At 53.5% G+C, this 22,820-nt stretch overlaps 1 protein-coding gene and 1 long non-coding RNA gene across 6 annotated transcripts in view; one reads left to right on the plus strand and one right to left on the minus strand.

Annotated features, from left to right (window-relative positions):
- Positions 1-22,459, plus strand: part of Ssh1 (slingshot protein phosphatase 1) — a 54,645-nt gene extending 32,186 nt beyond the window's left edge. For all 3 annotated transcript variants that reach the window (XM_021646052.2, XM_060382589.1, XM_060382590.1), the window contains 9 exons: positions 310-375; positions 2,618-2,812; positions 3,381-3,474; positions 5,122-5,250; positions 7,315-7,361; positions 8,800-8,946; positions 10,274-10,474; positions 13,367-13,916; positions 16,168-22,459. In XM_021646052.2, coding sequence (XP_021501727.1) covers positions 310-375; positions 2,618-2,812; positions 3,381-3,474; positions 5,122-5,250; positions 7,315-7,361; positions 8,800-8,946; positions 10,274-10,474; positions 13,367-13,916; positions 16,168-17,385 — 2,647 coding nt within the window. In that variant the 3' untranslated portion in view covers positions 17,386-22,459. The remainder of the gene's footprint in view (positions 1-309; positions 376-2,617; positions 2,813-3,380; positions 3,475-5,121; positions 5,251-7,314; positions 7,362-8,799; positions 8,947-10,273; positions 10,475-13,366; positions 13,917-16,167) is intronic.
- On the minus strand, positions 9,188-14,657 carry LOC132653712 (uncharacterized). Of its 3 annotated transcripts, none has more exons than XR_009591518.1 (4): positions 14,446-14,657; positions 13,345-13,706; positions 13,045-13,190; positions 9,188-12,919 (listed from the first exon to the last, which is right to left on the minus strand). It is a non-coding gene; the product is annotated as an uncharacterized LOC132653712 (long non-coding RNA). The 3 variants fall into 3 exon arrangements; XR_009591519.1 differs by lacking the exon at positions 14,446-14,657 and adding an exon at positions 14,051-14,439; XR_009591520.1 differs by lacking the exon at positions 14,446-14,657 and having other exon boundaries at positions 9,188-12,370; positions 12,792-12,919; positions 13,345-13,482.
- Positions 22,460-22,820: the final 361 nt, after the last annotated feature.

Genomic DNA, 22,820 nt, shown 5'->3' on the forward strand with positions numbered 1-22,820 from the left:
ACACCAGGCCTGTTGCTATGGAATAGGTTTGCTAAGTTGAATACTCCGGACCCTTCCGGAGCTGGAACCTGGAGGTGCACGGGTGAGTGAGACCCAACAGGGTAACTCACATTTGGGGTACCAGGGATGCAGCTGGCGGACACAGCAAAGTTCTGCTTTTGCCAGTGTCTAAAGCGGCATCTCTGCCGTCCCTTGTCAGACAGCAGAAGGCATGCTGGTCCCCAGTCTGGCGTGGGACTGTACCAAGGTCTGGAAGTGACTTGACTGAAAGCTTGCGCTCTCACCGTCTTTCCTATTTTCTGTTCTCAGCGGGTTCAGCGTGAGCACGGCAGGCAGAACGCACATATTCAAGCCCGTGTCTGTCCAGGCCATGTGGTAAGTGTGCTTTGGGGGCTCTGAACTCCTTAGAGGGATTTTCTACCCGACAGTGTAAACAGAAAAACCATTTTAGCCAGGCTGTGGTGGCGCACTCAGGAGGCAGAGGTAGGCGTGCCTCACTCTTCTCTCCTAACGAAACATTCAGGTTCGCTCCTGTGAGTCAGACTCCCCTGTTTTCCAGAGCTGAAGACCGTTCTGTGTCATGTCTGCCCTGTCATCCGTGTGTTGCCACTATAGATGCTGTTGCTCTGATTACTCTGGATGCTTAATTGGTTTGAGGCGCCGAGATTTATATCTCCACGTGAACTTGCTGAGGCCTATGGAGAATTCTTTCTGTTTGAGACAGGGTCCACAGCTGGCCTGGGACTTACTATGTAATCCAGGCTGGCCTCGAACTCACAGAACTCTACCTGCCTGTGCTTCCCAGTGCTGGGGTTAAAGGTGTGTGCCGTCGTGCCCACCCCCCCCATCCTGTGGTAATTCTCTGTGCTTTTTATGGTCAGTTGTATGTGTGTATATATCTGGGGGGGTTGATCCGTGTACAGGGGTCCGTGGTGGCCAGAAGAGGGTGTAGGACCCCCTGTCGTCGTGAGCCGAGACTTGGGTCGTTTCCGTGACCAGCACCCGCTCTGGCGCTGACTCACTGAGCTGGCCCTGCAGCCCTCCGTGTCATTAAGTTACATTTCCCTCATTGTTAGGTGATAGAATGGCGTTGCGGCTGGGGTGGGTACCATGGCAGGCCCATGCCAGGAAGCTTGTTGGGGGAAGGGAGAGGAGGGCCTGGAGAAAAGGGGTAGAGGCAGTGAGCGAGCCACGTGGCTGGCAGGCAGGCAGGAGTAGAGCCAGAGCGGGCAGAGACCAGATGAGGAAAGGCACAGAGGAGGACAGAAATGGGGAGAGAGACCAGAACAGGGGGAATGGAAAGAAGCTGGAAAAGAGAGAGAGCTGGGGTGGCAGGGGTGCTCTTATCCACAGACACCTGGCACCTAGAGCTGGGGCCCTGAGGGCAGGCCAGCAGGATCGCGCGTATGCTCACGCTAATGACTGTTGACACTGGTGTCTTATCACACGAATTTCATGTATCTGAGTCTTTGTTGGGCAATGTTCCATTTAAGTTCTTTACCCGTTTAAAAAATAATTATTACTGTTAAAGATGAAGTTTCCCTGCCAGCCCAGTAAATGCTGTCCTGGCATACATTCACTTACTCCTTGAGCCTGGCACACAGTAGGTCTTAGGTTTGGGCAGTGAGAAGGCAAGCGCTGTGCTCCGCTGGAGCATCAGGGGCGAGAGGGTCATGACACAGACATGAGTCGACTCTTGGAGTTTGAAGCATCCTGAAAGGCGGCGGCTGCACACACGCGAACAAACTTGTAGGTCGCGCCAAGACAGCTAGGCAGTGTCTCTCAGTGGTCAGGTTTCAGGGTGCCTTCTGTGGGGCCTGGATCCCGGGGAAGGGGGGGGCTGGGCGGCCCTCTGCAGTGCACCGCCACAGCCTCCTGGACCAGCCTTCTCGCACAGCTGTCTCTCAGGTGTGGCCAGCCCGGGGTCCTGGGGTCTCCGGCATGCACACTCCCAGGTGGGGCTCCGCAGGTGTGTAGGCACAATGCCACGCCGCAGTGTGTAACGGCTGGGCACTCAGTGGGTACAGTTCATATACAGGTGCAGAACAGTTGGGCTGGGCTAGGAAGAACTCAGCCAGCCCAGACGGTAGGACAGACATCTCTGCAGACAGTGGGGCTGCTTGAAATGCCTGTTCGCCATCCTGCAAGCCCTCGTCCGGTGACAGCCTCCCTCAGCAGCCCATTCACTGAGAAATGTTCAGCCTGAATTTTTGTCAAAAGTGGTAGAAGAGGCTGACGAAATAAAACACACCCCATTTTTAAGCCCTACGGCCCTGAGATGTTCCATGGGTGGGGGGGTCCACAGGTACACCCAGGAGACCCTGCTGTTCCTTAAAAACCCCTTCCTGCCATTATGCACTAGCAGTACAGCCCTGCCTGCACCCCGGCTGCTCAGGAGCAGACCTGAAGTCTTCGGAGTGGGTGGCTGGAATGTGACCCGCCGGCTTGGCAGAGTTAGGCGCTACGGGGTGGGTTCCGTCCCTGGCATTTGTTCATTCCTCTGGAAATGGTGAGGGGTACCCCGTCCACTTGTGAGTTCAGTTGATAGAGCCTCGAGTTGCTGCTGGTGTACCTGGCTGTCGTGTGCACGTGCCCTGAGCTGCCCTCTCCTCCCCAGGTCTGCCCTGCAGGTGCTCCACAAGGCCTGTGAAGTGGCCCGCAGACACAACTACTTCCCTGGAGGGGTGGCGCTCATCTGGGCCACCTACTACGAGAGCTGCATCGGCTCCGAGCAGAGCTGCATCAATGAGTGGAACGCCATGCAGGACCTGGAGTCCACCAGGCCTGACTCCCCGGCACTGTTTGTGGACAAGTATGTGCAGGGGCCGCCTTGCCTCCCCACGCTGCTCTCTGGGCCCTCTTAAGGTCTTGCTCCCCGGCAGGCCCTTGGCTGAGATCCCCTTTCCAGGATAGGTGTAAGCCAAGCCTGGAGCTCTAAAGCTGCTCTCAGCCTTCCCTACGCTGCGGCCCTTGCGTACAGTTCCACATGCCGTGGTGACCCCCTGCAACCGCGAAGCTACTCCCATGGCTACTTCATAACTGTAATTTTGCTGCTGCTCCAAATTGTAATGCAGAGAGAGGTCCTTGTTTCCTGACGGTCGCAGGTGACCCTTGGGAATGGGTCACAACTCACATGTGAGGCAGTAGACTCGATGAGTGCATTTGTGGGGAGCGAGAATGCGCTCGTGGGGAGCAGCCGCCCCTCCCAGGCATGCCAGCCTGTTCGCCCCCTGCTCCTGTCCGTGCTCTGTGCCCAGACCTTGCCCCCTGAGGTTGCTAGTGACAAATACGTGCCTCACTCAGGAGAATTGTGAGCGCAAGATCTGCGGTCTCGGCTACCTCTCTGTAGTCCTACAACTTTCTGTACGTTTCCTTCCTAGGCCAACCGAGGGGGAGAGAACTGAACGCCTCATCAAAGCCAAACTCCGGAGCATCATGATGAGCCAGGACCTAGAAAATGTGACCTCTAAGGAAGTAAGGTCCCCTCCCTCCCCTCCTCATTCCCCCTTCCTCCCCCACCTTCCCTGTCAGGCCCTCAGCACACGTTCATCTCGCCACGTTCCCAGCACAGGCGGACCCAGTGCCTCTCGGTGTTTGCACGTGTCCATTTGTCCACCCTGGGGGCTCCCCTGCACTTTGCCTGCAGTGGTACTAGGCTTGGGGATCGCCCAGGCTTCCGGTCAAGCATTAATCTGACTCTGGAGACCATGGACAGATTGCCTGCCCTCCCTGAGCGGTGGAACAGTTCCTCCAAAGGGACCTCCACCTTCCGTGCCCTTTTCTGCTCTTGTGTGACCCCCTAGTCCCTGTGCTGTACAGGACGTGTAAATCTCAGGCTGCACCCCACGCCTTTTCAGCCTGTCCTTGATTAGTTTTTCTCTTGTCCATTGCTGCTTAGTAATAATAATACTAACTACATGATACTTTGATAATATATAATAATACTTAAATTATGTTATGTTTATAGCACATATTTACGTTACATGTTGTTTATTCTGTGTAACATACAATATAGAACAGTATTTTTATTATTATTTTTTAAAAGATGCCGTGGGAGCCGGAGAGAGAGCTCCTCGGTTAAGAGCACTAGCTGCTCTTACAGATCCTCATTCCCAGCGCCGACTCACAACCCTCTGTAACTCCACCTCCAAGAGCTCTGTCGCCCTCTTCTGGCCTCTGCAGGCACTGCATGCCCATGGTGCACAGGCATACATACATATACTCCAACAAATCCCCAGGCCAGGTGTGGGGCACACCTTCAGTCCCCCACACCCAGACAGAAGTTCTCTGACTTCAGGGCCAGCCAGGGCTACGTAGTGTGACGCCGGCTCAAAAATATATATATATATATTTTAAAAGTAATTTTTCAGTATTATATTTATCTATCTATTTAATGGGGGACATGGGAAGTTTAAGGTGCCCATTTATTTGTCTGTTTTCATTTGGCATTTTTGAGTGAGGGTCTCCCTCTGTAGCTCATGCTGGCCCGGAACTCAACTCGGGGCTCCCAGGCTGGCCTCAAAGTCAGTCCTCCTGCCTCAGCCTTAAATCCTCATCTTTAACTGATGAGTACTTTTTACAAATTCATGCCGCGTTACCTTCTCCTACAAGAAAGCGACTTCACCGTCGCACTCACCGCAGTGCAGCTGGCACTTACCTGTAAAAATGCGCTTTAAACTCAGAAAAGGATTAGGAAAAATCTGATTTCCTTGTTGAAAACAACGGGCTTCCTCCAGTTGGGGTAAAGTGAGTGAATGCCCTCAGGCCGCACAGTACTGCCTGTTGCCCTGTTTCTAACCACAGTATCCCAGGCCAGAGAACGAGGACAAACTCAGGCTTTTTTTTTTTTTTTCCGACAGGGTTTCTCTGTGTAGCCTTGGCTGTCCTGGACTCGCTTTGTAGACTAGCCTGACCTCGAACTCACAGAGATCCACCTGCCTCTGCCTCCCTGAGTGCTGGGATCACGGGCGTGTGCTCCCACGCCCAGCCAAACTCAGGGCTTTTGTAGGCAGCACAGTTCACGCTGTGGCCTCACTCCTGTGAAGAGGCCGGCTGCTGCCTGAACAGATCACTTCTGCTAGGTCCTGCCCCTCCGTCACTTCTGCCCTGTCCCACCCACAGATCCGCAACGAGCTGGAGAAGCAGATGAACTGCAGCCTGAAGGAGTTCAAGGAGTTCATTGATAACGAAATGCTGCTCATCCTGGGCCAGATGGACAAGCCCTCGCTCATCTTCGACCATCTCTATCTTGTAAGAAGTACAGCCTGTGGGGAAACCTGGGCTAAGGACCTGGCTCACAGGCATGCTCACACACAGACACATGTCCACACGCACGCTTTCAGACGGACACATGCTCACACACTCCCACGTACTGCTTGGTCAAAGACAAACACATGTTCATATGTGCTCACACACATGCTCACATACATACTCACAGACAGACACATCCTCACACACATGGGCACATAGACACACACACACAGCCCAGAGCTGTGCCTGCACACCTAATCAGAAACACAAGAGCTGAGCTGTTCTCCCCTGAGCCCTGCTCCCAGAGCCTGCTGAAGGGTGCACCCCACCCCCACCTTGTCTCCCGTGCTGCCTCGGCACCTCCAGCCCAGTGCCTTCATGTTGAAAATCTCCATAGAAGGAACTGGCTGGTTTTCAAAGGCAAGCAAGTTGCTAAAATTAGCTGGGCGATCATGAAGTCGAATTGAAAGTAGACCCAGCAAGGCCAAGTTCCCCTTCCAGCACCTTCCCTGCCCTGCAGGCCCCACTGGGTCATCTGCCTCTGCACCTCATGAAGTGATTGTGATGCTCAAGGACGATCCTTGTAGTGGCTGCAAGTGCGGTTTCTGTGGGTGCCTAACTGTGGGCGGAAGAGAGAGTGTCTCTTTACGGGAGCTGAGGGAAGATGGCGTGAGCCACTGAAGGGACAGCCTCAGTCTCCATAAGTGTGTGTGTGTGTGTGTATGTACACACATACACGTGGGGTGAGGGGCTTTCAGTGGGAACAGAGGCTTTGAGTCAGGAGCTCACTCTGTAGTTCAGGCTAGCCCAGAATTTGTGGTCTTCTGCCTCAGCCTCTGGAGCGTTGAATGTCTGCATTTTTTTTTTCTTGCTTATATGTGAATCTTTCTGCATGTACAGATTTCATGCTTTACCCATTGAGAAGTGTGGGTTTGGACAACTTTTGAAAGACAGGCAGGGTGTGCTGGCAGGGCCGTGGCAAGGCACCTCCCTCCACTGTCTCCACTAGGTGGTGGTCATGGCCAGAGGACTCGCAGCTCTCATGGAGCTGTTGGAGTTTGGGGAGGTTCAATGCCTGTGTCCTTTGCAAGAGCATCAGTGGTTGCTCCGTGCTCCTTGGTTAGGAACAGAGGAGTTTTTAATGATACAGTTTTTAAACGTATCCACTCACACATGCTGTAGACAGAAACAGACATCTTAAGGAAGAAAAAGTATTCCCAATCTCCCACTCTGAAGTTGTTCGTAGCATTTTGACGTGTTAACTTTTCTACTTTGCTGTTTCTTGTGAGGCCTGGATTGGAACCCGGGCCCCGAGCGCTGGGTTTCTCTAATGCCTGTGCAGAGGGAGGAGGCTCTGCTTGTGTTGCACCTGCGTACACTTTGTGCCCCTCTCTGTGCATTGCATTCTCCCTCGAGTGCAGCCTCCTTATACAAACATGATAATTTATTTTATTTCTGGCTTCTTTTGTTTTGAGACAAGGTCTTGCTGTGTACCCCTGGCTGCCCTTGAATTTCAAGTTCATGGCAATCCTCCTGCCTCTGCCTCTTGTGTACTGGGATGATGTTACTCTGAGGCACATGTCTCAAGGATCTGTCATTTATCCTGGTAAACGTTTGGCATTCCTAAGTCTCTTTGTGAGCTCTGGCCATCTCCTTAGAAGAGCTGTTTGTAACACAGAATTACTGGGTCAGGGTGTTGGAACTTTTCAAATTAGTATCAAAATAACCTGCCAGGAAAGGGAGCAGGGTCCCCTCTGTTAACTAATGGTAAGGAAGTCACAGGTCATGTGCCTGTAGGGCTGTGCCCATGGTGGACTACCAAGACTGGGCCCGTGAAGCAGGCTTCAATGAGGTGGGGGCCCAGTGAGGTTCTGATTCCTCTCCGTAATCCTCAGTGATGCCCAAGGACCTCAGGAACCTGCTTAGACTCCTCTCTCCTGGTTCTTTCTGGTCCTTCTTTCTGCCTGGAGGCTGAGGCCCCATTGGCATATTTCCCGTGCATGCAGAAAGCAGCTCTGAGGCTTCGTGTGACACTCACGGGGGGTTGTGTGATCTGTCCCCCAGGGCTCCGAGTGGAATGCATCCAATCTGGAGGAGCTGCAGGGTTCAGGGTGAGTCTGCTCCCCTCTTCCCCCTTCTCAACAGGCAGCTTGGGCAGCCTCTGCCTTGTCCTGCCCTCCCTCCCCCACTGCCTTGGTCTGGTCTCTGTGGTGGCTGGGGTCGAGGGCTTCCTCTGTGCCTCAGAGGAGTCCATGGGTCCTAGAGTCTTCTTGGTGTCTGAGATGATTGTGGGGTCCGGGAGCAGCTTGTTCATACTGGGGAATGGAAGGCAGCCTGGCCCTGGGACTGGAGGCTCTGGGCTCCCTCCCACGGTCCCACTCCCCAGCAGAAAACCCCAGTGTGGACACTCATCTCTTCCTGCCTTTTGGCAAGTCAGCAGCCCTGAGAACTGGGCCACTCCTGGTAATACTTTGGTGCCTGGTGGGAATCTTGTGACTGAACCTTCCCTGCTGGTCAGGAACTAGCCTGTCTGTGAGAAAGGTTCATGGTCAGGAGTGAACCTTTAAACCAAGCCCTTCGGGAAAGCAGTCACAGATTCCGAATTCTGTGGTCTGGCCTGCTGGCCTTCTTGAACTTGAAAACTGAGACTAAACAGAGCTTAAAATCCATCCTTAGACTCAAGATGCAGCCCCAGCAGAGCCTTCGCCCAGTGTGAGGTCAGACCCCAGCCTCCATTTTACTGGGAGTAAACATGCAATTCACGGAGCTCTCTTGATGCTCCGTCTGTTATTTACGGTGAAACCTACTTGAGACATTTTCCAATTACCAAAGTTGTTTGGGTTTTCCAGAAATGAATGTACTGGGTAAGGGTGGAGGGCTGTGGAGTTTGGGCTAGCAGATGGTCTCAAATAGGACATGAGTAATAGAGGGACACATTTTGCTTTTTTTAAACTGTTTTAAGAGTGGGGGGTGTTTTGTTTGGTTTTGTTTTGTTTTGAAGAAAATGTCTTGATCTATAAAGGTCATGAATGGATCATATAACCCAGCCTGGCCTTGAACTCAACAATCCTTGTGCCCTGAGGCATACTCTCCAATGCTGTGACTGCGTGTACCCTCCTGCCTGGCTGTTACTTTTTGTTATACCTCAGTGGTGCTACTGTTAATATAAATCGTAGAACATTGGGTTTAGAATTTACTGAAGTCTCAGAGTTTACCTTCTGTAGTTAACGTTGCTGGGCAACACTAGAGGCCTCCCCCCACCCTGTTCTTTCTTATGTAACTTGTTTGTTGTTGTTGTTTTTAAGTAAAGGGGTTTGATATGACAAGGTTCGTTTTTGTTTTGTTTTGTTTTGTTTTTAATAATACGTTCTTGTCATGTGAAGGAAGCTCACACAAAAATGATCGTTAAGCAGAAAGCGAAGTCTCCCCACAAATGTATGCCCTTCAGTATGTATGTAATTTGATTTTTTTTTTTTTCTCTGCCGGCTTCTTGTTACTTTTGTTTCTCCTCCTTCCTCATTCTGATTCTCTGGGCTATTTGCTTTGCAGGGTTGACTACATTTTAAATGTCACGAGAGAGATAGACAATTTTTTCCCTGGCTTGTTTGCGTATCATAACATCCGAGTCTATGACGAGGAGACCACAGACCTTCTTGCACACTGGAACGAGGCGTATCATTTTATAAACAAAGCGAAGTAAGTGTGCGGGGGGAAGCTGGCCTTGGTGGGAGCGGTGGCAGGCCTGATAAGGAAGCTAAGCCCCGATGTGGAAGTAGGGAGGCCCAGATACAGAGGATCAGTGCCGGAAGAGGCTCTGCTGTCCGGGCTGACTTTAGCTACGGGACACCAGGCACCGAAGTGGGGAGCATTGGCCTTCTCCATAGGGTGCCCTCATACTCTCTCCCACTGGCCCTCGACTGTGACATTGAGCCCAGTTTTCATCACCAGCACTGACGCCAGGTCAGGGTTTAATATGAAGTGCCACTGGGGAGCTCTCTCCTGGAAAGGGCCGGTACATGCTGGGCTTAGAACTCCTGGACAGACCCCCCCCCCAAAGGAATACAGGCTGTGTCCTCTCCACAGGGTAGTTCCAAGTTCCTGGGTGCCTAAAACAGGGCAGTCCCGAGACGGGGCCATTTCCACTGACCCTGAGTCCCAGGCCCCTCCTCATTCTCCTTTATTGCTGCTGTGGTATTGAAGTTCAAAGCAGAGACACCCCCTCCCAACCCTCACTACTGTATTATCTAGAAAAGCCCTCTTCCTTAGTAGCCTCCCAGTCAAAGCTACAGGGTGTGTGCTGAGCAAACCCCACTTCTCTTGCTTTCCCAGGGCTCAGACTTGGGGCTCCTTGCTGGTGAGTTTAGAAGTCAGGAAAGACTAGTGCTGTGGGGCAGGAATTTTAAGGCCGGTGTAGAAAGCCGGAGCCTGCTGGCTCCCGCCCTACCTTCCCAGAGGCAGCCTCTGCCAGCCTGGCATGCCTTCACCTTCTCCAGCAAGGAGAGGGTCACTGTTCCCTGTGTATCGCCAAAATCAGCTGCGCCTGGGCCAGCACAGCCTTCTTACAGCAGAAGATCGGCTCTTCCCCCTGGCTCGCCTCTCTTGGCCAGATTGCTGTCGATCCTGCACTCCCTCTGGGCGCTCACCCTCTCCCCGAGGGCACAGCATTTTCGCCTTGCTGACCCCATTTTCCACAGTAGCTCATTCAGGGCCTCCATCTGCTATAGCAGCTGGGTGGCTTTTGCAGAAAGTGTCCCAGGTGCTACCCAGGAAGCAACCACAGGTACCCTCACTCATCCCAGCAACAGGGGAGACTCCATTTTGAAGGGGGCACTGCAGAGCTGGGCCAGGTCATGCAGATTGATCCGTTCTCTCAGTGTGTGTTCATTGACTTGAAGGCAAAGTCTTTCCTTTAGAAGGTGTGTTAGATCTGTCCCATAAGCCATGGGGACGGAGAAGGATTGGAGCTGTGAGGTGACAGGGGCTCTCATCCCTGCTCTCCATCCCTCACCCCGAACCCCTGCAGAAGGAATCGCTCCAAGTGCCTGGTCCATTGCAAGATGGGCGTCAGCCGATCTGCGTCCACGGTCATCGCCTACGCCATGAAGGAATTTGGCTGGCCCCTGGAGAGGGCCTACAACTACGTGAAGCAGAGGCGCAGCATCACGCGGCCCAACGCAGGCTTTATGAGGCAGCTGTCCGAGTACGAAGGCATCCTGGATGCAAGGTGAGTGCGTACCCAGAGATGGGCTGGCAGACCAAGCTGGCCAGGCCTGGCAGGAGCTTCCACAAGTGGAGGCTCTCAGGGGAGCTTAGCTTGTAAAAAACAACTATTGTTTGGGCTCTGATTAGTGGCTTCCAGGAGGGATCCGTTTTGATTTTGTTGGCACGGGTAGAAAGCTTGTCTTGATGGGCGAGGGAAGGTGCCTCACTGCCCGTCCGAAGCATGTCCCAGTAGGTGGTGTGGGCCGCAGCATATCCGTTTCCTAAGCACCTGCTTTGTGCCAGACTCCAGGGCCGAAGAAGCCGCTGGTCTCCCTGAAAACCAGTTCCCTTTTCTGAGTTAAGGATTTGATGACCGGGTGTCATCCACTGGTGGGCCCCCAAAACCCTAAGAGCAGAAGAACTACTACACCATCCAAAACTTCCATTTTACCATGTACACCCAGAAGACTGGAAGTGAGGGACCCTCGGGCCGTTCGTGTTGATGGAGGTGTTATTTACAGTGGCGCAAGCCCAGAGGCCACCCAAGAGTCCATTGGCCGGTGGCTGGCTAAACACAGGACTCTTCCTCTGCCTACAGAAGGAAGGCAGTCGGAGGCAGATGATGGGGCCCCTGACTGTAGGCGAGGCCTGCTTGGGGAAGTAAAGCCAGAAGATTGCCTGACCCAGAAGTTCAAGGCTGCTCTCTACCCTATACCGGGATCCCATCTCGTCTCTGCTCCATAGAGAGGAAGGGAAGGAAAATTCTGACACATGTGGTACAGTCCGAGCAAACTTCGGGGCTATCGGGAAAAGCTGTGTGGCCCCGTGCCTGTGTGGGGTCCCCGGAGGTGGAGATTGATGTTGGTGCCCCCATGCTGGAGGGGACGGTGCGAGTCTGGTGGTAGTGTTTTCCTGCACCGCGAGCAGAGATGGTATCGGGCGGTACTTTCTGTGTGTCCCGCCAGGCTGTGTACATGAACGTGGTCAAGACAGCACTGATTACTGCAAATTGAAAATTGACATGGCTCTGTGAGCTTGCACAAGCAGCCACTTACAGCGCCTTCGCACGCCCTGCAGTGAATTAACAACTGTGGCTGCTAAGTCTGCCTCCCACCTCCAAGTTCAGCTTCTCGTTTTCCGAGCGAGCAGCGGGAGCCAACGCTGATAGGTTAGCTTGTCACACGGTGACTTCTGGTGTGCCAAGAGAGAGATTTACAACCACATGTGTTGATGGCCGCAAGAGAAAGCGCTTGTTGACACCCTCCCTCTCCCCCCTCCAGCAGAGCGGGGAGGGTTCCCCAGAGGTCCCGGGCTGCTGGGGCGGGTGCCGGTGTTTGAGGGCTCTCTTTCTCCCCGACCCGTGTCCAGTCTGCAGAAGCAGCCGCCGGGATTGTTTTTAAGTAGTGCTGGAAGGGATCCAGGGGTGAAGTCCTTGAGCCCTTTGGGCAAGTTCAGGGAAGCAGGGGTACTCCGGCAGGATTGACAAGGCCAGGAGAGCCACTGCAACCATCCCTGGGCAGTTTCACTGTTTCCAAGTGTCCCACAGGTCCCCCAGGCAGCTGGAGGAGGAGGGACAGTCAGCTCCCTTAGCCTCTCCTGTCACCCAGCGCCTTCCCACATGGCAGCCTAGCCGAGGGTCTCCCTCGGGCCCACAGCAGCGCAGGAGGCTGCTTCTCCATCCCGTCCCTCGAACCCCACAGAGCCAGTTTTACTCTGCAGCCTTTGGGGGGATGAAGGTGATTGATCCTGTGGCTCCTCTGCCACCAGGAAGTTCTCTGTCTCCCTTAATTCTTGGCTTCTGTCTTCAAGCATGTCATACATGCAGTGCCAGGCCCTGCCCCTGACTTAGCAGCCATTGACAGCTCATGGCTCTGGGAGGCTCCCGGCGGGTCACCCGTGCCTTGTGGATGGCCCACACCTATGAGTAATGGCAGCATAAATGACTCAGTGGCTTATTTTGAAGACACAAACTGGGGCAGTGAAGGTGGGGTAAATACGTTCAAATACATGGTAGGAAATTCTCAAGAAAGAGTAAAAAATATTTGGTTTGGGCTTTTTGCTTGTTTGTTTTTAATGCCATGAGGCTGTGTATGTAGCCCAGTGGTAGAATGCTTGATCTCAGGCACAAGGCCATGGATTCTGTCTTCATATAAAAACAATAACAAGCATCAGAAGAATCCATGCAAGTCAGGCGTGTAATCCCAGAAATTGAAAGGAAGTGGTAGAAGAATCAGGAGCAGCTCAAGGCTAGCCTTGGCTACATAATAAGTTTGGGGCTAGCCTGAGCTACATAGATCTTGATTCTTAAAAAGGAAGAAAGAAAATCATTTAAAACAGACCTGTAGTCTCTGTCTGAAGCAAGTAGGAGTTTCCTGTAATCTGGGACAGTGTGGTTGGGTTTGCCTCATTACACGATTGTGCTTAAGAGCTTAAGATGCTTCTGCTTTGATCCCTGAGTTTTCTCACACTGTAGGTAGGAAAAGACTGTTACTCTAACGGGTCACACAGACTGAGTGAGGCTAGACCAAGTTCACACAGTAAGATGAGGGCAAACACGAAGACAGGGACCTCCGGTCAAAACTCCCTCTGCACCTGCCACGAGGCTGGAGAGATGGCTCGGAGGTTAAGAGCGATGTCTGCTCTTCCAGAGGTCCTGGGTTCAATCCCCAGCAACCAGAGGTGGCTCACAACCATCTATAGTGAGATCCGGTGCCCTCTTCTGGCGAGCAGGCAGAACTCTGTATACATAATAAATAAATCAAAAAAGGCTTCTCGCATAGGCTGTGGTGGCTGAGGGTGCTCAGTGGAGGTGGGAACTCTGCCTCCTGAGTCTGTCTGATGCAGGCCACCCCCTTCCTGCTAGGACCCGCCGGTGCTGCCCCCTCAGCTCACCTCCTGCGCTCTCTCCCCACAGCAAGCAGCGGCATAACAAACTGTGGCGCCAGCAGCCGGCAGATGACGTTGCGGCAGAGCCCGGCGAGTTCTCGCCAGAGACCTTGGATGGCGCCCTGGACACCCGGCTGCCGTGCTTGGATGAGAGCACCCAGCCCGGGCTCCCAGGAAGCCAGGACCCAGGAGGACCCTCTCTCCCGTGCTGTTTCCGAAGACTCTCGGACCCCCTCCTCCTCCCCCACCACGATGACATGAGTGGCCTGGTGCACTTAGAGGATCTCGAGAGGGACGCTCTGCTGGAGGACGTGGCTCAGCCGGAGGGTGTGCACAGGCTGCTTCAGCAACCCCTGGAAGGCGCCAGGCTGTGTGAGAAGGATGTGAAAAGGAAACTAGAGTTTGGGAGCCCCAAAGCCCGAGGTGGCTCCTTGCCTCCGATGGAGGAGATGGAGAAGGATGGTGGCCCGAGGGCAGGGAGGTGGAGGCGGGCCTCTACCCAGCTCGACAGAAGTTTGCTTGACCAGGAAAACCTTAATAACAACAACAGCAAGAGGAGCTGCCCCGATGATCTTGAGGTAGGCGGGGGACAGCATGCGGAGCAGCCTGCCTTGGCCCACAGAGCCCCGGTAGTGGACATGCCATGTACAGGGGACACCCGAGCCTTGCACTACCCATCATCTAAGGTGGGGTTTCCAATTCATTTACTCACCCCACACTTTGTCAATATATGGTGGTGCATCTCACAGCACCATCCACAGCCCCCAACTCTTCGCCTCAGGTGGCTCTGAAGCAGACCCCAGAGGTGACATTTTCTTCCTAAATGCTCCGTCACGTGGCAGATTGACAGTGTGGGTTAGCCTCCCCTGGCATGCCGTCCTCCAGCTGGCATTATTACTTCGCTCCCTGGGTCCCTTGCAGCTGCCCTCCACGAGGGATGGAGTGCACTGAGCCTCATTAGCTCTGACCTCCGGCTGCTCAGGAAGTCGCTGGTCTCCAGGCCCTGTCTTCTTGTCCCGGCACCTGGCCGTGACCTAGAAGCGGGGCTGTCCTTGCAGAGGGCCAAGGGGGCTGCCCGCTCTTAGGTTCTGCCTCTCCAGTACTCACCGAAGGCTGGGAACTTCATGTCCCCCGGACACCCCTCTCGCGCCACAGTGAAGACTCTCAGCGGGGACACGCAGGGACACTGGGGTGGAAAGTTGCTCTGTAATTAACATTGTGCTACAATGCTAAGCAAAAACACAAAACCCCCGAACCTTCCCAGGCGGGTCATCTTCTGGCCTCTAAGTAATGAAATGTGTTCCAGGCCAGAGAGGAACTACGCACCTTCCCCCACCGCCCACCACTTCCCTCAGAGAGGGCCGATGACATGAAATGCTTTTGTCTGGGACAGTGGTGCTGTGGTCAGCTCCAGTGGCCTGACTGTGAGTCACTGGATGGTGACCAGGAGAGCAGCCTGGGTAGGGGCACACTAGACTTGGCACCAGGACCCACCAGAACCAAACCTAGAGACAAGCAGCCATTTGTGCGCGTAACTCCCCTTACTAACGGTGGTGTTCCAGGCTGGGTGGGAGGTGGCTGTGCCTCCCTGGCATGTTGATGGTTTTGTGTGCGGTGTCCTGGGGACGAAGGGACACACAGGAGGACTCTAAGCGAAGAGTAGGTGACAGGCTAGGCTGGTAGCGAGAACACAGCCTGTGAGCCCAAGGCTGGAGTTGGCCACTCAGAATGGCATTAGCCTTCTGGAACCATGGAAAGAGGCCATGCAGGCTCCACTCGCAGCAGAATTGTGAGAGACCCCCTAACCGTCGTCTGGAAGGCTGCTGTTCCCACTAGCTGTGTAGTCCCGCAGTCCGGCAGCTGGGAGAGGACTGGCTCCCTCTGCCACCCTCATCCTTCCTGTCTCCTTTCATCACTGTTGGCCTTTGAGCTGGTATGGGGGGCCATTTACTGAGGCCCCAGTGACCAAAGGCAAGTAAGTCCTTTGGGAAACACTGTAACCTGTAGTTAAGTGTGTTTGAGTTTGTGTTGGAGGTGATCCAAAAGCCATTTCTGCCCCTCCCTCCATCATGGCCACCGTGGCAGGCTTCTGGTCCCCGGGCTTCCTTCGCGCTGCCAGGAAGGGCAGTGCTGTGTTCAGACAACAGTTAAGCTTAGTGCAGACTCCCTCTGCCAGAGAGAACCCCCTTCTTTGCTGCTGTGTCAGTTCAATTCTGTGGTTTGTTGTTGGTTTTTGTTTTTTGTTTTTTGTTTTTTGTTCTAGTTGTTTTGTCTTGAAACTTTATTTTCAGTTATGTGTTTGAGTGTGGATTTACACACAAGTGCCAATGCTTGTGGAAGCCAGAGGCGTTGGATACCCTGGAGCTGGAGTTTACAGGCAATTGTGAGCTGTATGGCATGAATGCTGGGAGCTGAACACAGATCCTCTGGAAGGGCAGGAAGTGCTCTCAACCAGCCCTGTCAGGCCCTTCTGTTCGCCAGTGCCCTCACCCTGCTTTCCAGACCAGATACACCAGGGAAGAGTCAGCCTGGTGGGAGGTAGAAGCGGGACTGAGAAGGGAGGGTCCTAGGCGTCTCTCCCAGGCCTGTGGCTCAACGTTTGCCCAGGATGCCATCTTGGCTTGTGGTCAAGATAGACATCTCTTAGACCAGGCTAACCTTTGTCCTTCGTGATCCAGTGTGTCCCAAGAGGTCTCTAATCCTGAACAAATGAAATGGAAGCATTACCCCACCACCACCACCACCACAGTTCCGGCAACGTCTGCTCTTCTTGTGCTTTTGGTCCTTGGCTTGGGATCATGCTGGCTCACGGTACTCTGTCTCTTACAGCGCGATGCCGTGTTTGGAATCCTCAGTAAAGTGAAGCCTTCCTACACATCCTGTGCCGACTGCATGTACCCCACAGCTGGTGGGGCTCCTGAGGCCTTCACGGAACAGCACGAGGACCCCAGGGCTCCTGCCGTCTGCACCCAGCCAGCCTTCCTACCCCACGTCACGTCTTCCGCGATGGCCCACACAAGCAGCAGGCCCCGAGCTCCAGAGAGGCCGCCCTCTGGTCCAGCCAACACCCCTCCATTCCTCCTACCAGCAGGCTCAAAGAAGCCAGACATCAGTGGCTCTGGAGCCAGGGCTGCCCCTGAACCACCAGCAAGCCTTGTAGAGCCTTCCAGAGAGACTTCAAAAGTCCTTCCCAAAACTCTCCCGTTGAAGAATTCTCACTGTGATAAGAGTGCCGCCAACATGGAGGTGGCAAAGGAAGAAGTGCCAGCCAAGAAAGACCTGAAGCCAGCCAAAGACCTGCGACTTCTGTTCAGTCACGAGGCGGAGAAGCCAACGGCCAACAGCTACCTGATGCAGCACCAGGAGTCCATCATCCAGCTGCAGAAGGCAGGCCTGGTCCGAAAGCACACCAAAGAGCTGGAGCGGCTGAAGAGCCTGCCTCCAGACTCACCATCTACCTGCAGAGACAGCGCCACCAGCAGGCTGGAGGCCAGCATCCCCGAGGAGGGCCCGGAGCCTGGACACGCAGCCCTGTGCAGCCAAGCTGGGACTGAAGAGAAACCTCCAGACGGAGCCTTGCTGAAGAGCCCCTCTGCTACCCTCCTCCGCCTCGACCACACCAGTAACTTCTCAAAAGACTTCCTGAAGACGGTGTGCTACACGCCCACCTCCTCCTCCATGAGCTCCAACCTGACCCGGAGTTCCAGCAGCGACAGCATCCACAGCATCCGAGGGAAGCCCGGGCTGGTGAAGCAGCGGGCGCAGGAGATCGAGACACGGCTGCGCCTGGCGGGCCTGACTGTGTCATCTCCACTGAAACGTTCCCACTCCCTCGCCAAGCTGGGGAGTCTCAACTTCTCCACGGAGGACCTGTCCAGCGAGGCTGACACGTCCACCATCGCCGACTCGCAGGATGCCAAGTGCGGTCACTCTTCCTTCTTGCCTGAACCTCAGGCTGCACTGAGGGACCCCCCCGCAACCTCCAAACCATCAGGGCAACCCACCCCAGAACCCTTGAAAAGCCCATTGAGGATGACCAGGAGCTGACCGGCTTTCGGCTCTGTGACACCGAGGTTTGTCCTGTCCACCCTCACGTCTTGCTGTGTGTCGACAGCTTCATTCACCAGGCTTTCCCCGCTCTTGCCAAAGAGTAGGGGGAGAAACGGAAGTAACTTAGAGAGCATGAAGCAGGAGGCCCAGGGTGGAGCCCAGGGGACCTGGAAACTGTCAGCCAGGAGACACACAGCTCTGATCCCCGAGCCCTGTCTTTGGGAACAGTCACGTTCAGATACGTACGCACAGCCTGGGGCCTGGGGCTCTGTCTCGGTTGTTTGAATGAATTCGTGGCCCTGGGTTTGGTCCCCAGCATCCCATAAAACCAGACAGGGTTGTACGCACCATAATCCCGACACTGGAGGTGGAGGCAGAAGGATGAGAAGGTCCAAGTCACCCTCAGCTGCTTAGTGAGTTTGAGGCCAACCTGGTGGAGAGGGAAAATAAGCGTGTGCAGTACATACAAAATGTTTAATCTGCAACATGTAAAAGATTTGTGGTGGTGATGTCATCGCTGCAGCCCATGTTCCCAGCTCATTCCTATCCTCGAGGGATAATTCTCAGATGACAACACAAGTCCTACCTCTGTTCTCACTGTGCATAAATGACCATGTGATGACCAATGCTGTGTCTGAAAAGATTTTTCTAAGAGAATTGTGGGAGGTTTTGGTTTGTGGGAGGTTTTTTTCAGAGGGGACCCCCCAGAAGTGTCAAGACTTTGAGCCTGACCTTCCCAAGAATGGCTAGCTGAAATGATCAGAGGAAGGCCCCGAGTGGCCGCGGCCTGTGGAATGGCGCCCACGGTTGGGATGCTGCGAGCATCAAGCTTCCATCACTCAGTCACAGGGAAGGACTCCGGGCAGTGCTGGGCCTCATCTGCTACTAACAAGGCATCGTTGCGTTTGGGGTTGGGACGAACTCATGTCTGTGAGGTTGTGGGTCTCAGGATGTGGAACCCCTGCCGAGGCACTGTGACCCCAGGTTCATTAGCTGCCATCTCCACGTTTGCTGGGAGGAAGGGCCGGTCAGCAATGGGATACTTTCTTGTGGGTCCCTGCCCAGGAGTCACTCTGAGAAGAGTGAGTCTGTTGAAAAGCTTCACAGATGTTTACCAGTGTCCCTTGCCATGGGGAGAATACTACTTCCTGTGAGTAGACTCCTGCTTCCTTTTCTCCAGCTCTCTCATGCAGCAGTGACGGGGCAGAGGAGGCTGGCCACAGCACAAGTGTTCGTGCAGTTTAACTCAGTGAAAGACAAGGCTCTGAGGCCTTGTCTGGTGCCCATCAGGAAGAAGGGGATGTGTGTATTTTGAGAGAGGAGCAACATGGCAGACAGTGGTTTGCAGCTGGTTTTTTGAGACAGCATTTCTCTGTATTCCAGGCTGGCCTCAAACTCAAGAGATCCACCTGCCTCTGTCTCCCCAGTGCTGGGATTAAAGATGTGCGCCACCACCATCTGATGGCGGCTCCTCCTCCTCCACCTTCTCCTCTTTGTTTTTATTTTTACTTTTATTTTTTGGAGGTAGAATCTTGTGTAGCCCAAGCCGGCCTCAAACTCACAGCAGTCCTCCTGCCTCAGCCTCCCAAACAGCTGAGATTACAGGTGTAATCCAGTCATTCCCAGGCCTGGTTGTTACATTGTTCAAGGTTTGTCACACGGGATAGATGGCGTCTGGGGCGGTGGCACAGGTTTGTAACCCCGAGTTCAGGAGGCTGAGGCGGGTCCATCATGAATTAAAGGCCAGCCTGGGCCGCAGAGTGAGACTCTACCTCAGATGCAGCAAGTAACCTTGTCAGAGACGGCATTACCTGCCCTGGGCGTTTGCCGTGGGCCCTGGGTAGAAAGCTTGCCTGCTGATCTATGGGGCACGTTTGAGGCCTCCGTTACCCCTTGGGTATCATAGACCAAAGCTTTCCCTCCTGTACTCCAGACATGCCAGCTGCCCCTTTGCCTCTTGCACAGATGGAGATCTTGTGGAGGGCCACAGCTCCGTCCTGCAGTTGGCTGGTTCAGCCAGACAGCCCAGCGAGACCACAAAACCTTCAGGGATCAGCCACATTCTGGTAGTACATAGACCGGGGTCCTCCCACACTGGTTAGAATGGAACCCCAAAATGGCTGTCCTCTGAAACCCCAGAATATCTTCAGGAACAAGGCTTTTCCTCTTTTCCCTAGTGCAGAGTTTTTGGGAACCTCTGTCTTAAAATTTTTCTCCCTGCCATGATTTGCTTTTCATACACATACATTATAAGGATCTGTGTTCCCACTAGTGTCAATGGCATTCACCTTAAAAAGTGATTATCCACTTATTCCTGAAACCCTGTGTGTTTCCTCCGCTCGTCCCTCAGCCAACAAAAGCAAAAAAAAAAAACCAAGTTTAGTATATGTCTCCAAGTTCAGTATCACGTGGTAGATGAATTTTTGTGTCAAAACAGTCCCTTAGATTTGGTAATGATAGGCTTCTACTTCGTTTTTAATCCCATCTCTTAAGAGTGATAGGGTTTTGGAAACTATAACCTGAAAACTCTAACCTGTCCTGTTCTGTTTGAAGAGTAAGGCCGGGAGGAGAATGAAAGCAGGCGGGGCTTTGGCTTCCGGCAAACTCTGATGCCTCTTAGAAGCACCGCCATCCCAGCCAGCAGGATGCAGGCGGCAGGGCACTGCCCCCATCATCCAAAAGGAGCCCCAGCTGGATGCTTTTCGTTACTCTTAGAGGGTTGGCTCTGTCTGTAAATGCAGCGAATTGGTGTTTTAATTTAAAGGGTGAATTTATCTGTGAAATTACCCTGCTAGGCTGAGGCGCCCCTTGGCAGTGACAGCTCCCGTAGTGTCTCCTGAAAAGAGTTCCTGCGGGCTTGGTGGCACACACCTTTAATCCCAGCACTTGTGATGCGGAGGCAGGTGGATTCCTGAGTCCAAGGCTACATACATAGACCCTGACACCCCTAAACACACACACACACACACACACACAATTTTTGTTTGGTTTTGTGAACTGTTTCATGCTTGGCTAATGCTTTGTGTATAATCTTGGCAAGAAGCAGATCCACACCGATGTGGCACCTGAGGCAGGCAGAGGGTCGGGGTTCCTGCTGCATGAGCCGCCGATTCTGGTGACCGCCATCTTCCCTGAACGTCTTTGTGGAATGAAGAGCTTTCTGCGCAGATGCCCAGGGTACTTCTGTTCACCTGCACTTACGTAGCCTCCCAAACCCCCGATGGTGTAGTGGCCTCGCCGTCCACCAACACAGAAGGCTTCCTGAAGTGTGAGGGAGATGGATACTGGGAGTGGGTGGTAGGAAGTCGGGTACCTGACTGTGTGAGCCAAGAGTAAGGTGTCTTTCTCACATCCCCGCCCCCTTGTACTCAGTGTGAAGATCCCTGCCAACCACACACACCTCGTCCCTGTGGCTCAGCCGTGCGGATTACTCACAGGCACCAGAGTAATCTTCAGCATTGCTCTAGCTGAAGAGTGGGCCCAGCAGCCTCCGCCCCAGAAGAGCCGGGAGGCTGCTGCAGGGTGGAGCCAAGTTTGGAAAGATTAAATACTGACAGCCACCCTGTGCTTTTGTGACCATGGCTCAGGGCCCACCCTGGAAGGCTTGCGAATCTCCTGTTCCTCAGGAACCATTTCTCCTCAACAAGAACAAAGGAGATCACAGGAAACATCACCCATGATACCCTAAGGAAGTTACTTCCAATCGGCTGGCAGTTACTGATGCCAGAATTCAATTCACCAACCCCCATGGGTTGGCTAACATACATCAGGGCTCATACAATACAGTCCATTAGGGTAACCACTATACCCATGGCAGGAAAGCTTGCTTCCGTCTGGGCAGCATGGCATGGAGTCACCTGGCCTGGTCCCCATCCTGAACTGCTGAACATAAAACCCGGATGAAGATCACTGATGCTCCCCTACCCAAAGCCCCCTATTGTTACCGTTGGGGTTCGAGTGTCACTCTGCACGCACTATGTACATAGGTCTATGTGCATATTCCTTGTGTGTGCTTTATATGTATATATACATATAAGTGAGTCCTGCTCCATCAAACCTGGTGTGCGTGTTTCTCTCGTTGTCACACTCTGTCCTCTAGCTATGCAGTGACGTCATCCAGCATCCACCCGAAGTGATGCCACCAGGGACCATCTGGGGAAGGGTGACTGCCCTGTTCCCTTTTGCAGTAGACCCCACAGCCCCTCCTTGAGCCCCTGTCTCCGAAGTCCTTACTGTGCAGCCTCTGCTGCCCTGGCCATTGGCCTTGCTGCACGAGAAGATAGCTGCTTCCTCCGCTACACTGTAACCGTTGTTTTACAGTTGAGTGCCTTAATAATCGTTTACAAATACTGTGTATTTATGCGCAACCGATCAGCTCTCCTCTTCCTCCACGGCTGGGTACTTCGTCTGGTCCTGGTGGGTAACGCTGGGACCTGAGTTGGTCCCCACCGCCACCCACTTGTGTTTATTCTGCTGTGCAGCTGACATTGTGTTTTGTGACTACTCCACAGAGCCGGCTAGAGACGGCCCTGTTGAGTCCCTGCAGGCCAGGCTGGCGGCAGTGAACACCACAGCCCGCAGCAGCCAGTGAAGGATGTGACTTGGTCTGCCAGGCAGCGGAGGCTGCGTGCAGGCCAGCCACTCCCTGAACCGCAGCCCAGCCCAGCCCCTGCTCCAGCCCCCTCACCGGTGCCCTCCAGTTAACGGGAGTTTTGTCACCACCTGGTTTCCCCTCACACTCCCTTCTGTTCTGCCCATGTCCTGAGCTCCTTGAGGCAGGTTAGGGATACAGTTCACCCCAGGGACGCCGCACCAGACCGCGTTCTTCACCTCCCAAAGGCTGCCGCTGGGTCCCCTCCTGTCAAGTTACAACTTTGATGGTTTGTTGTTTTTTTTTTTAATCGTTTGACTTCTTTTTATATTATATATTTAAAAAGGCAGTATCTTTTGTACTGTGAATTTGCAGTAGAAGAGGCATAGTGCACTTTTTTTTTTTTTTACTTCTGTTGGTGTGTATTGTATATATAGTCTGTGTGCTTCTTGTGATGAAAATAAACATTTCCTTTATAAATGCCGTGTGAGTGCCTGTGTGGGCTGGAGGAATCCACCTCTAGCCCTCGCCAAGACATCCAGTGAGCTCCTCTGTCAGTATTGTGGGCAATAAGTAGATTTGTTGTACCGACTGAGTTTGAGGTTCTTCTCAAAACTTGGAGGAGTTAGACCCAGCGAAGCAGACCGGCTGCACCCCAGAGCTCTCCTTCCCAGCTCTGTCACCTGCGCACTCCTTTAATCCCAGCATTTGGGAGGCCGGGGCAGGCAGCTGTTTGAGTCAGGGTCAGCCTGGTCAGCTTTACACAGTGACTTCCAGGCCAGCCAAGGCTACAGAGTGATATCCTATATCAAAACACCCCCCCCAAAGGAAAAAAACAAAA

Source organism: Meriones unguiculatus, chromosome 4 (genome assembly GCF_030254825.1).
Source record: "Meriones unguiculatus strain TT.TT164.6M chromosome 4, Bangor_MerUng_6.1, whole genome shotgun sequence".
In the NCBI taxonomy this organism is placed as follows: domain Eukaryota; kingdom Metazoa; phylum Chordata; class Mammalia; order Rodentia; family Muridae; genus Meriones; species Meriones unguiculatus.